General features: G+C 50.3%; 1 protein-coding gene across 1 annotated transcript in view; it reads right to left on the reverse strand.

The window, feature by feature from the left end:
• Positions 1-313: 313 nt before the first annotated feature.
• Positions 314-13,648, reverse strand: part of Reep1 (receptor accessory protein 1) — a 110,505-nt gene continuing 97,170 nt past the window's right edge. The window contains exon 7 of the mRNA XM_005364757.2: positions 314-3,158. Coding sequence (XP_005364814.1) covers positions 3,148-3,158 — 11 coding nt within the window. The 3' untranslated portion in view covers positions 314-3,147. The remainder of the gene's footprint in view (positions 3,159-13,648) is intronic.

The raw sequence follows: 13,648 nt of genomic DNA on the forward strand, positions 1-13,648 counted from the left end.
TGTGAGCCACCATGTGGTTGCTGGGAATTGAACTCAGGACCTTTGGAAGAGCAGGCAATGCTCTTAACCGCTGAGCCATCTCTCCAGCCCGATGTTATACTTCTTAAGAAGTTTGTCTGGGATAAGGCATAGCTTGGCATCGCCTCCCAAGCCCAGCTTTTATCTTTATCTCACCTCCTGGTACTCCCCCTTAGGACCACTGAGGAATGACTTGACAGTCTTTGTCAATAATTGTTTAAAAACCACCCAAATAAGAAATCCTTTTTTAAAAAAGTATTTCCTCTTTTCTCATAAGAAAAAATTCTCATTACAATTTTTTTTAAAGAAAATGTTAAGACTTTATTCAAGATGTTTATCAGGCATTATAACGACAGCAGAGCTTCAGCCTTCGGAATACTGCAGTTTACACCCCTTAGAGACACAGTTCAGGGTACTATTTCGTTACAGCTCACTCTAGAGAGACTTCAGAAATAAGCTAGAGGAAGTGTGACAGTCACAATCCGGAACGTCAGCTGCTGAGGGTTCGCTGTCCGAAGATGAAGCGCATCCTTCGCCACTTCAAATACTGTGTGAGCTGAAAACTGGGAAGGCTATGCGACATCGATGAGCGCTCTTAACACAAACACATGGGCAGGTTACCACGGAGAAAGTACACATCGAAGGCCAGCAGAGTGAGCAAGCTCACCACACAAAGTCAGGAGAGGTTACGACTAAATCTCCAGTTGATGGGCGTGAGCTCTCACCTCACGTCTTCAGAAATGGCCATGTCCTCCAAGGCGAGCAGCTCAAAGCCGAGACAAGCGCAGACCTTTGAACCAGCACTTTGTAAACAGCTCGTGTCCAAGTCAGCAAACTAGAAACATTCATTTTTCTCGTCTAGACAGCACCACGCCACTCCACGGACAGGGACATTCACATCATACGCCAGTCCACATACAAGTGCACAGCTTGTCGGAAAAGTAAGCATGACCGCTGCGCTCGGCTCTATAGTGAGTGTCTTTAAGAGAGGAGACGACCCTCTAGTCAACACTTGAAGGAAAAGTAGTTACATTTACAATAAGACAATGTCTTAGATACCTTTTTATTTTAAATCTCGAGCAAGATTGCGGCACGTCCTAGAGGAGTGCTTCACACTGGGTTTTGGCATCGCTGAGTACAAGCTTGGTAGCCTAGACATGCTCTGACTTCCCATAGTAAAATGGTGAAAATACAACAGGACTTGAACTCTGCTCCTAAAGCCATTGATTTGGGGGGAGTGGGCTGGGGGGGGGGGCTGCAAAGCTGCTTCTCAGGCTTTTCTGCACCTGTTTCTCTTCATCCCAGATACACCCAACCAACAGGTTTGTACATTGTACAGGGCATCATGTCGCCTGTCTGGAGCTGTTGAAGAGGACAGATGTTTTTAACGGGTTCAGATGGGTGTGGGCCATAGGCAGACTCTTTGCCCTCCCAGTCACCAGCTTCTAAGTTAGTTCCCTAGGGTTAGTTCTCTAGGGTTAGTTCTAAAATACAAAATCATGTTGGTAGAATTTCACTAGGTGTATCTGGCAGCAATGAACTTCAACTGAAACCCTCTGTGAAGCAGCCAACGTGTAGCTAACGTAGCCTGGCAGTCTCCCAGCGTATGCGTGTGTAGCTCGGTAATGGAGTGGTTTGTAATGGAGCCTGTCGGCAGTTACTGCCGGTCTATGTGGTATACAACACTACTTCTCTAGTCCTCAGGGCATAGCTATGAACAAATACAATCCAAATAGGAGTAACTGGGTTGGGACCACTGCATGCATTACACGGAAAGGAAACACCAGCTCTAAGCACAAGCAGACTAGCCCTACAATTTGGCTCAGCTCTCAGAGGGGAGGGCAGCTCCACAGACCACCATGCTATCTAAGTCAGATACTTGTCAAGTTCTCCCTTCAGTCCTGGCTTGTGTAAAACATCCACAACGACACAGAGTGAGCGTGAGTGTCAGTCCACCCGGTTCATCTTCACACAAAGCAGGAGGGGGCAAAAGCCACGGCTGCCTGTGGACCTCAGCCTCGGTCCTCCCCAGATCCTGCCTTCTTGTGGTTCTGTGATCAGCTCGTGGTTTCGGAGCACGTCTGAAACAAAGCCTAGTTCTAGCTTTTCCTCTTTGCTTAGTGTTCTCTAAAACAAGGTGCTCAGATGTAGGCTCTTCCTCCTGGAGAAATCGGCCACGGCACTGGTCCCTGAAGGAGAAATACTCTTGCCAAGTGATTGGAGATACTTGGAATTCTTCCAGCAGCTGAGTTTCCACCCCTCCCCCCCCAAAGGTTCTGCTAAGGGTGAGCCGTCTGCCTGCCTGAGGCAGTTCCAATGCCCTCCCGAAGGGCTCAGACGCTTCTGATCTTGACCCAAGGAGATGTACTTCCTTCCTCTTCCCTGACTCAGCAACCTTCCTTCCTGCTGCCTAGAGCCTGCACTCCGGCTCAGCACAGCCACGTGAAGGACGTGGCCATCTTCCTGCAGGAGAAGACATGCCCTACTGGCACTGGCTTTGTAAGCAGGTTGGAGACATTGTCTAGAATCAAAATATTTGTCTACATTTCCATTTTGTTGCAGTCCTCTCACTTATCAGAACCTCTAGCAGCCCTTGCAAGTTCATTCCATTAAGCTAAAAGCCGTAAATATGTACATCACAGTCCAATGCATTAGTACCCTGAACAACAAAAAGGGTTTTTAAAACGACCACTTCGTTTGCATTTACAGGACCAAAAACTATGCAACAAATAAATTACAAATGTCCATCTCAGCAGCAGGGTAAGAGAGCTTATGTATCTAAAAACACTGTGGCCACAATGACAATCCAGCTGCGGGACATTACTAACCCCAGAAGATGGAAAGGTCACCCTCCACCACCGCCTTTAGCCTTTAGCCTCTCCCCAGCAGGAACAAGAAGGGAAGAACGGAAGAGTCTTAAAGGCAGAAGAGGGGAGTAAGTAAAGGCCATGTCTGTGAGGCTGCACACACAAAGCACACCCAGCCTGTGGACTGCCGTGCTACTAGTGACTAGCTCTTTAAGGCAGAGGAGAGACATCTGTGGATCCGGTGCTGTTGGCTCATCTCATTCACGTGGTTTCAGTGGCCGAGGATGAGGTACTTTTCTTCCTGAAGCGAGACCGAAGGATTCTAGGCGGTGCCTGGTAGAGGAAGCAGAGACAGGGCATCCTCCATGTGACTGTCTCATGTGGGAGAGCTTGGGGGACAGCATCTGGGGAAGGGATACTGAGACATCATCTCCTTTGGCCAGCTTCCCTAGCAGGTAAAACTGGGGTCCCCACAACAGGAATCAGCTCCTACGGTCCCACCCTTGTACCATGGAAGGTGAGGCTGAGCCCCCTGAGAAGGCCATCACGCCTTCTTGAGTCCAAAGGAAGACAGCTCCAGCCCTTTGCTTATTTCCAGGTCCTCTGGGAACTGTTTTCTGGTATAAGCTTCAAACTTCAGTCTTTATTCTGGATGTGGAACCTTTTAGGATCCAGCAGGCCACACCACAAAGGCCAACAGCACCTCATCTCCCCAACAATGACTGCGGGGACCTTCTCTTAGGGAGGCACAAGCCACAGGAGGCATTTTGATCCAAATAAGGGAAAGGGAAGGTGCTCTCCTAGCATGCCACCCAATAGGGTCCCCAGAGCTGGCCCGACCCACTGTCCACAGCCTGAGCTTCTCTGCCAGGACAGAGAACTTTCCCCCTGTACTGTCAACCACTGTCCCTTCTGACAGGAAGTCCTACTGCTCCTTTCTCTGTCTTGACACTTCTGGTCCCCCTGAGCTTGTCTAGGAGACCTCTTGACTCTGACCTGCCTGGCCACATAGCCACCTTTGTCTCTCATCGTGGCCTGGTCAGTGTTGTTCATTAGAGACAGGTGGCCATGAGATAGATCATTTTGTAGCCCAGGCTGGACTCAAACTTGTGTTGATCCTCCTGCTTCAGCCTCCAGAGTGAACAGAGCTGACAGATGTGCTCCACACCTAAGTGAGCACTCGCCCTACGAGATGCACACCTCAGTTCCTTTTCCTCACAGTGGTTTGTACACATAGCAGAGGGCTTTGTACCAGGCGCAGGGAGTGGCAGGTGAGGCCACTATTTGCTGGTGACTGACCCAAGTGGGGAACGGGCTCAGCATCCCCTAGATCCCTCAGGCCACAGTTTCACTGGTAGGAATTGTTCACTGTCCCTCCTGGATAGAGACTGAGACAGCAGCAATCAAAACCTCCTTTTTTAGGCACCCATTTCTTGGACATTAGCAGGGGAGCCGTGTGCAATGCTTTAAACAAACCCCAGCTAGGTGTGGTGGGGCACACCTGTGACCACAGAATGCCGCAGGCATAGGCAGGAGGGGCGGAAGTCTGTGGCCCGCATCCACTCTAGAGGGGGTTTGATTGAGGCCATCATGGGCTACAGAATGAGACCCTCTGTCTGTCTGTCTGTCTGTCTGTCTGTCTCTCATACACACACACACACACACACACACACACACACACACACACACAAAGCATGATCCCTTGGGCATGGGATATTTAGAGAGAATTTTACATTATGAGGTTTCCCAGACTCTGAGGCCAGATAGGACTAGTCCAGTACTTAGAACTAACCCATACCGGCTGGTTGGGGACATAACTCCGTGGTAGAGAGTGTGCTAATATATATGGGAGGCCCTGGTTTGGTCCTCAGCACTAAAGAAGAGGTGGGGGAAATAATATTTGAGAGAATATGAACGATCCATCTTGGGTGGGAATGAAGGGACTCCTACATCTGAGGTGGCTGTAGCTTCCATTCCTGAGGAAACAAAAAACTAGGCCTCCGTGCTTATGGAGGGCGTGTCTCTGAGCATCCCATCTCATTCTCACAGGGCCCTCTATTTTTCTGTTTGTTTGTTTTGGTTTTTCAAGACAGGGTTTCTCTGGAGCTTTAAAGCCTGTCCTGGAACTCACTCTGTAGATCAGGCTGGCCTCAAACTCACAGAGATCTGCCAGCCTCTGCCTCCCGAGTGCTGGGATTAAAGGTGTGTGCCACCATTGCCTGGCCGGTCCCTCTAATTTTGTGACAGGAATCATGACTTTCTCACAATGGACCCCCAGTCCAGAGAGCTCAGTACACAGTGAACCAGAGAGGAACCAAATGGCTTTGTCCTGAGCCAGTGACTACTGACTCTCCACCTGTATCACAGAACACAGCCCCTGAGTGTCAGGCATGGTCTTTCTGCCGCCACACCCATCGGCATCCCAACCGGCCATAGTGCCAAGTATACTGTTTCCTGATAACTTTAAAGAACCGTGGTGCTGGAGAAATGGCTCATCTAATGAGGCACTAACCGCCAAACCTGACCTGATTTCCATCCCTAGAACTGATTCCACATGCGTGTGTGCATGTATGTGCGCATGCAAACACACACATACACACCCCTTGGCACGTAGCTAGAGGCTACCAGGTGGCTTATCCTACCTGTTTGATGGGGAAGTCACTTTCCCCCCTAAGCACTCAGAGAACGTTGAGTATTACAAGTGATGCTGTTCTCAGGACCCCCAGATCTCTAGTGCAAACATCTGCTCCAGCCCCCCACACATCATGTACCTCCAGGGGCAACTCCGTCCTCCTCGGTGCCTTATACTTGTACATGAACTCCAACAGGTCCTCCTCCTCCTCGTCAGAAAACGCCAGTGGGCTTTGGACCTGGTGGGGCTCCCATGACTTCACACCACCCTCATTCACATCTCCCTCAACCACTTAATGTCCATCTAGCAGAGGAGACAAAGTTCAGTGCGGAGGGATCAGTGTAGAAAGGAGCAAGGGTGGGCAGGAGGGTGAGATTAGGTACACAGCACGACAAACCTGTTAGGACAACCAGGGGCCCAGGTCCAAAGAAGCTGCACTGTCTTGTATGTGTGTGTGAGTGAGTGTGTGCGAGTGTGTGCGTGTGTGTGAGTGTGTGTCTGTGTGTGTGAGTGTGTGTGTGAGTGTGTGCAAGTGTGTATGTGTGTGAGTGTGTGTAAGTGAGTGTGTGAGTGTGTGCAAGTGTGTGCGAGTGTGTGCGTGTGTGTGTCTGTGTGTGTGAGTGTGTGTGAGTGTGTGCTGTGTGAGAGTGTGTGTCTGTGTGTGTAAGTGAGTGTGCGTGCGTGTGTCTGTCTGTGTGTGTAAGTGAGTGTGTGTGAGTGTGTGCATGTGTGTGAGTGTGTGTGTGTAAGTGAGTGTGTGAGTGTGTGTGTCTGTGTGTATGAGTGTGTGAGTGTAAGTGAGTGTGTGTGTGTGTGCGTGTGTGTGTGTCTGTGTGTGTAAGTGAGTGCGAGTGTGTGCATGTGTGTGAGTGTGTGTGTCTGTGTGTGTAAGTGAGTGTGTGCGAGTGTGTGCGTGCGTGAGAGTGTGTGTGTCTGTGTAAGTGAGTGTGTGTGTGTGCGTGTGTGTGAGTGTGTGTGTCTGTGTGTAAGTGAGTGTGTGTGTGAAGGTAACTGGAAGACTTGGCAGCTTGCAGATAATCAACTGTAGGCTCAGAAGCCACTGAACAGCCACCAGGAGGAGGAGAAGACGCTGAGACTTGTCAAGCCCTGACGCTTAGACCCTTGAGCTGGCACCGGAAGAGCGCTCAAGAGAAACCTCTTCTCCGAGAACAAGAGCTGTGCTCCTGTGGAGTGGCCCCCGGCTTTCTAAATTGTATGCACAGGCGATGTTTACAGTGCAGTCGGTACCCCAGTGCATGCAACCCTAGGAGTTCTGTGGGAGACGGGATATAACCTCAAGGGACAGCTTTAAACTGAGCTGTCAAAGGACCGGGTGCTAGACAGCAGAGGGCCCTCATTTCAATGCAAAATCTGAATGTATCTGCCACCCCACCCCCACCTGACAGCAAGATTCCTATTTCAGGCTAACTTGAATGAACTATAGGCATAGCTCCAGAATTAACTTGGCTCATTGAATGCAGTCGTGTTACCAAGCCAGGAGGCCCTGGCTTAGTTAGTATGTAAATTATTCTCTGCGTATACCCAGTTTATCTGGCATCTACAGACATGTCTTTCTATTCTTTGTGTGCTGTCGCCGCCCAAAACCACAGAAGGTAGAGCTAGAGGGCCCACAGCTCCTCTGGCTCCACCACTCTGAGGCCTGCAGGCAGAAACCTGAGCTTTCTGGGGTACCCTGCTACTGATCCTAAAATCACATTCAGCCACAGCCCTGCAACAGCAGCCCATATGAACTAAACTAAAAGCCCACAACTAAGAGCTTGTCTAGTTTCTGTTGCTGTACTCCATATAGCCAGCAGGGGGCAGCACGAGAACACAGCTGCCTTTAGCAGGCCTTGCAGAACGGAGTTGGGAGTGGATGGAGCCAGCGGCTCAGGCTGTGCCTTCTTAGGACCTGACATCATAAATTTGCCCCTTCTTCACTTCTTCACTTTGTGCTTCTCTTAGTTGGTTGACTTCAAGTTCAGTTGTTTTTTTTTTTTTTTTTTTTTTTTTTTTTTTTTTTTTTTTTTTTTTTTGTTTGTTTTTTGTTTTTTGTTTTTCGAGACAGGGTTTCTTTGTGGTTTTGGAGCCTGTCCTGAAACTAGCTCTGTAGACCAGGCTGGTCTCTAACTCACAGAGATCCGCCTGCCTCTGCCTCCCAAGTGCTGGGATTAAAGGCGTGCGCCACCACCGCCCGGTTAAGTTCAGTTGTTTTCTTGTCCCTCCACCACCTAAATCAGCTTGCTGAACTCGAGGACAGTAACTCCATGACAGTTCCTTCAACACCCTGGCCCTCCAGAGGTTCGCTGCTACAGGCCCCCATAATGCTTAGAGTCTGTACCCTGCGGCCCCTGCCACATGCCCTGGCTCTTGCCAGCTACCCTGTCACAGCTCAGCAGAAAACTTCCTTAGGTTGTAGGGTTGTGGCTGCACATCCCTCACGTCCTCTGAGTACCTGAGGAAGGATAGCATCTAGCTGGTACAGACACTCCAGAAACCTAAACGGAAGCCTGTTGGCATCTCAGAGAACTCAGCTCTGGCCTGCACTGGAGCATGACACTCGCTAACCAGGACACTCCTCGGGACATAAATTCCTCCTGCTTGGGAGGAAGAATAGGTCCAGGCCTACCCAGGACCCAAAGCTCCCAGGCCAAGGTAAAAATGGAGAGGCATCCTGGAGAGCCCCGCCTGGCAAAAAACCTGCATCCTGAGGATGAGATTGGGCACTGGCTGACGTTGGGCCTCTGATCAGCTGTGTGCTGCACCCTTAAACCCTGTTTCCAGGGCTTTCCCTATACTAATCACCACAGGCATCAGAAGATAATCCAGAGACACAGCAGGATGCTTGGTATCTAATTACCCAGTCCACCCACCAGAAGGCACGCATCCCAGCCACGCATTAACCGCAATCCTAATGAGCCCCTCAATGCTGGGCATGCACACCAGTAATTGCCATGGGTTAACCCGGGCCACACAGTGAATTCCAGGCCAGTCTGGGTTACAGTGTGGGGACTCCGTCTAAGGCACAAAAGCAAAATAAAACAAACAAACAGTGCCCATCTCAGTACTGAAACTCTTAACGAGGCTTCGCACTGCAGCCTTGAACAAGGGCTATAGTTTGCAAAGAAGGGATCCCGTGACTTCTAGGAGTGGAGGTCATTCCAAATGAACAGGCAGGAGCAGAAGCCAGACCTGATCTGGCAGAGGCTGGGGGGGGAGGGGTGTCTGGGGGAGAGAAATAGCTTCAGATGGAAGCCACACAGAGCCCCTCCTACAGCCAGCCCCAACTGCTGGGGCGGTCCCTGTAAGTCTGTCACGTGTGTCGTTGGTATTTATTTATTTATTTATTTAGAGTGTGGGAAATCAAATCCATGGCTTTGCATCTGCCAGGCAGGGGCCCTACCACTAAGCTGAGTCCCTAGCCTCTTGTTTGTATATTATCTCACTCTCAGGACAGAAGGTAACCATGGGCAAGCCACGCCTCCAAGCTCCAGTGCACTGAGTGCCCTGGCTAACCGTATTTCCCTCTCCAGTGATTTGTCCAGGGGGTCCAGTCTTTGATGCTCCATGACCAGGTGGCCGGCATTAGAATTTTCTCTTAATCCTATTCCTTCTCACGTCCCCCAACTTTCATTTTCCCCCTTACTTTGATTAACCATTTCACATATATTTCCTTCACATTCATTTCCTTTTTGAAATAAGCAGCAGAATAAATAAGAAATAAGTCACAGTGAAATTGGCCACATTGAAGGGTGCCACCAGTTTGAGGGAACAGGACAATTGACAGGGCAGGAAACTCAGGAGTGTGCCTATAAGATTTGCATAGACTTGTGATCTACTATGTCCTCAGCCTTAGCAATGGACCACACCCCAAGACCCTGAGAACTTGTGTGGGTACAGGTTCTCTCACAGGAGGTCTCACGCCACACTCCTCCCAATGGCAGCAATGGCAGCCCAGGCCTGGAGCCCACTGGTTTGTCACGTTTGGGTCAAGGTTGGTGGTTTCTACTTAAGGACATGTGTTAGGGTCAGGCTCAGCACTGGATGGTGCAAAGGAGAGGCTGGGAAGTCTAAGCCCTTTAAGGACCTGAACAGATCTGCCAGGCCCAAGCCCTGAGCCACCCACCCATAGTGCAGCCCCACACCCGGGTTAGCATACATCCCACGCGGCACACATTAGTGAGGCAAGGTAGGACATGCCTGTCTGAACACTTACATCCAGGTCCCCAGCAGTCACCGAGGAGAGAGGAAAGAACATTCTGTTAGAGAAGGAGCTTTTGAATAAAACTCACATGTACTTAAATTTATGTCCCGCAAACTCGGTTTTGGAAAGGGCCCGATACACCTGACTAATGACAGGCAGCTCGGGGAAGGAGAAGGAGGGGAGGGGAGGTGGTGGATGTGCCCCATAATAATAATAATAGAAGCATTTACAAAGACTGGAATATGCAGGAAACTGACAGGCAGAATGAAGCAGAGGTAGGGAGAGAATGCTGTGGTGTCTGGGAGGCACAGTTTAGAATAGGCTCTGCCATCTGCTGCTTGCTGGGCCTGTGAGTGCTAATGCCATGGCTGTCACTGACCTCTAAGGTGACTATCAGCCTCCCAAATGGCCACTTTTCTTCTCTCCACTGTCCGGAATTGAGAGCTGGATTTGTAAATCCTTTAGAAAGTTCAGTTTCTGCTCAGGGATCCTAAGGTCCTAAGTCTCTAAGGATGTCTAGAACCTTCCCATGCTCTGGAGTGAACACCACCCATGTGACATAATTTTTGGGGATCAGGAAGAAAGCACCCAAGACCCACTGGAGCCCTCTCAGAAGATGTTGAAGCTTCAGACAAACATCCCAGCACTTCCCAGTGGAGCCCTCGCAGAGAGCTGGAGGGACCACAGAAGCCCTTACGAAGCCCAGAGAGTGGGGAGATGTCCCTAAGGACATAGAGGGACACACTGTGGAGGAATCAGGGATGGGTCCTTACAAGGAGCTCTAGGGGTCAGGGAGAAAGTTCTAGAATACTGGGTGTTAGCAGGACCCTAGGAGAGCAGTGCCTGCAAAAGACAGCCCTGGTCCCAGGCAGTACTATCCTGGCTCATGGAATTTACAATTTAATATGCAGAGTGGGGGATAGAAATGACCATGACCTTCTTGGGGACACTGAAGTGCCATTTCCTATGAACTAGGAAGTCTACCAGACCTATGTGCCAGTGTCTAACAATGGAAGGCCCCAGCTTCCCAGATGGACTGGGAGGCCCCAGATGGACACCGGCTGGTAAGTAAGATTGGTTGAATGCTTCTCTCCCACTGTGGCCCTGCTCATTGTTCCTGTCTGTCACTTGTCTGGGACTTCTGGCTTTCATTACCCAGGACCTTCCCTAGTCCCTAATGCATGTAGTTAAGCTCAGGCAACATCTTCTAAGAGAGCAGTATAGCTGGCCCCAGAGAGCCACAGCTCCGCCAGCTGTCACTCACACACCAGCGATGGCAACATTGCAACATCATGAGTGGCTGTCTAGAAGTGGGAGTCCCAGAATCCTGAGTACGTCTGGCTAGTTCAGCCTGTGAAAATAGTAGTCACGGGCCAGAGAGATGGCTCAGCAAGCAAAGGTGCCTGCGGCCCAGCCTGATGGTCTGAATATGATCCCCCAAACTCACACTGTGTGAAGAGAGAACCAACTCCCCCAGGTCATTCTCTGACCTCTGCACACAGGCCATGGTACGCACATCACAGGTCCACGTGCACCCCATACACAAATAAATAAATACAATTAGTAGTTCCCCTTCAAAAGCCTTTTAACAGCCATTTCCTTTACGGTGCAGGGAGGAAGGCAGGGGCCCCACCTCTGTTGTGTGATGAAGAAACAGGCTCAGGGCAGTTAGCTGACTCACAGAAAGCTGCACAGCTAGTAAGTGGCAAGCCGGAGCTCCCTGAGCAGGGCTGACTCCCCTGAAAACTCAGGGCTTCCTCCCTTCCGTGGAGCGTGGGCAGTCTCTGCATCCCCAGAATGCACTATACAGGGATGTGCAGGACTACACACTGGCTTAAAAGATTCACGAGTCTCTGACATTCCTTCCAAGTGGCTGGATAATTCTCTCGTGGAACAGAGGTTTGGCTTGGTGACTCACGGCCATCAAAGAGAACATCTCAAGAGTAAGTGCTAGCCTGACTTCAAAGGCCAGGTCATGAAAGGTTAACGGCTTCCTGCCTTTTCTCTCTGTCTAGAGCCATTCACTCACCAAGTGTTTGGACTCTCCAACAGCAGCCTGAGAGGGACCCAGGCGGTAAGGAGCTGTAGGCAGCAGCTCCTGGAACCATATCAGAGTGGATCTGCCAGGCTTGGTCAAGCCTTCAGCTCACTGAGCTCAGCCAGAGTCCTATGAGGTTTGGCCATGGAAATGAAAGACAGTGCGTTTGCTTGCCTTAAGGGTTTTTTCTTTTCTTTTCTTTTCTTTTCTTTTCTTTTTTTTTCTTTTTTTTTTTTTTTTTTTTTTTTTTTTTTTTTTTTTTTTTTTTTTGGTTTTTCGAGACAGGGTTTCTCTGTGGTTTTGGAGCCTGTCCTGGAACTAGCTCTTGTAGACCAGGCTGGTCTTGAACTCTCCTTAAGGGTTTGTCCCCCATCTGGCCAGTGCAGCTGAAAGGGAGCCCCAAGGTCAGGGGCCAGCACCTGGTTAGTGCCCCCCTGAAGCAAGCTGAATCCAGCAGGCTGCAGGCAGGCTGGCTGCTACTCACCTTTCCGGGTCCTGCAGGAGGAGCAGCAGGTGCACACTGTGGGAGTCGGGTGAGGGCGCTGTCAGAGACGGCCCCGCCCAACAGGAACCGGGCCCCAGCAAACAGGCAAGTCACCCCAGGAAGAAGGAGGTGTCTACAGACACTGCAGTGTGGGAAGGGATCACCTCTGATTCAGCTTCCTCTAAGGTCAGGCCCTGCTCCTAGAACTCTAAGGGGATGGGAACTGGGAAAGTTTCCCCTGGGAATAAGTGTCCCTTCCTCAAAACCTCTCCTTCTAGACTTTTGATTCAGAGAATCCTCCAGGAAACCTCCTCAGACCGGTCCCTCAACCCCAGTGAACTAGTGTCTGAGCATTTGGCAGAAGGCTAATGGGGTACCGGTTTGGACACTGCATTCATTGGTCTCCAGACCACGTGGATCCTGGCAGATAGTAGGTGCTCACTAAGTCCATGCTGACCCAGTGACTCAGAATCTATGGAAGGCTCTCTTCATCCTCTCAACTCCTGGTGTCCCCTTCCTGGTGGTAATGCCAATCATTCCAATGCATGGTCCCCCCTCTCACTCACTCCACAGGGAGGGCAATCATCGCTGCCTGCCCCAACCCTTCAAACCAGAGGGCAAACTCCAGGCAGGTGAGTCAGCTCTGGTGTGTGGCCCAGCCTCGCCCCGGGTGCTGAGAGTGGCAGCAGAAGGCTCTGCTTCTCCATCTACCAAGCTCAGGCCCTGTGTTCTCCTCGTGACACACGCAGGGCGCTGTGTATGAGGCCCGTGGCAGGCAAGTGGAGATCGGCTGGAGAGGGAGGCAGAACCAGGGTCTGTCTGCTAGAAGCTTGTAGGCAGAACAATCACACCTCTACAGTTTCTGTGTCTTATTCTTTTCTGTCCTCGAGATGCAGAGAGCAAATGATCTTGTCCCCAGTTCTCAGCCGACCTAACGCTGTGTCCTGGATACACTCCATTGCTTCTATCCCGTACCATTGGCCTTCCTCAAGAAGCATGAATCTCAATATCTACATGCATCTTTGTGCTTAACTGTGTTATTCTGTATTCTGTATATTGTTTTTGTTTTTTGTATTCTGTATATTTTGTGTGTAATATATGTATGTGCATGCAAGCAAGGTGAGCCTGCTCCTGCTGTGAGTATAAAGGCGAACGTGGCTTCTTCTCTTGCTCTCCACTTTACCATTTGACCAGGATCTCTTTCTGAACCTGGAGTTCACTGGTTCTTCCAGACTGGCTGGCTGGACAAGTCTCAGGGTCCTGTCATCACCTTCCCAAAGCTGGCATTATAGGCTTGTGCTACTGCACAGGGATTTTCTGTGGACTCTGGGGACCTGAACTCAGGTTCTTATGCTTATAGAAATATAGCATCTCTCCAGTCCCTGCTATCACCTACCTACCTACCTACCTACCTACCTACCTATCTGCCTACCTACTTCCTATGTACCTACCTACCTACCTACCT

Source organism: Microtus ochrogaster (assembly GCF_000317375.1).
Source record: "Microtus ochrogaster isolate Prairie Vole_2 chromosome 14 unlocalized genomic scaffold, MicOch1.0 chr14_random_3, whole genome shotgun sequence".
NCBI classification, from domain to species: Eukaryota; Metazoa; Chordata; class Mammalia; order Rodentia; family Cricetidae; genus Microtus; species Microtus ochrogaster.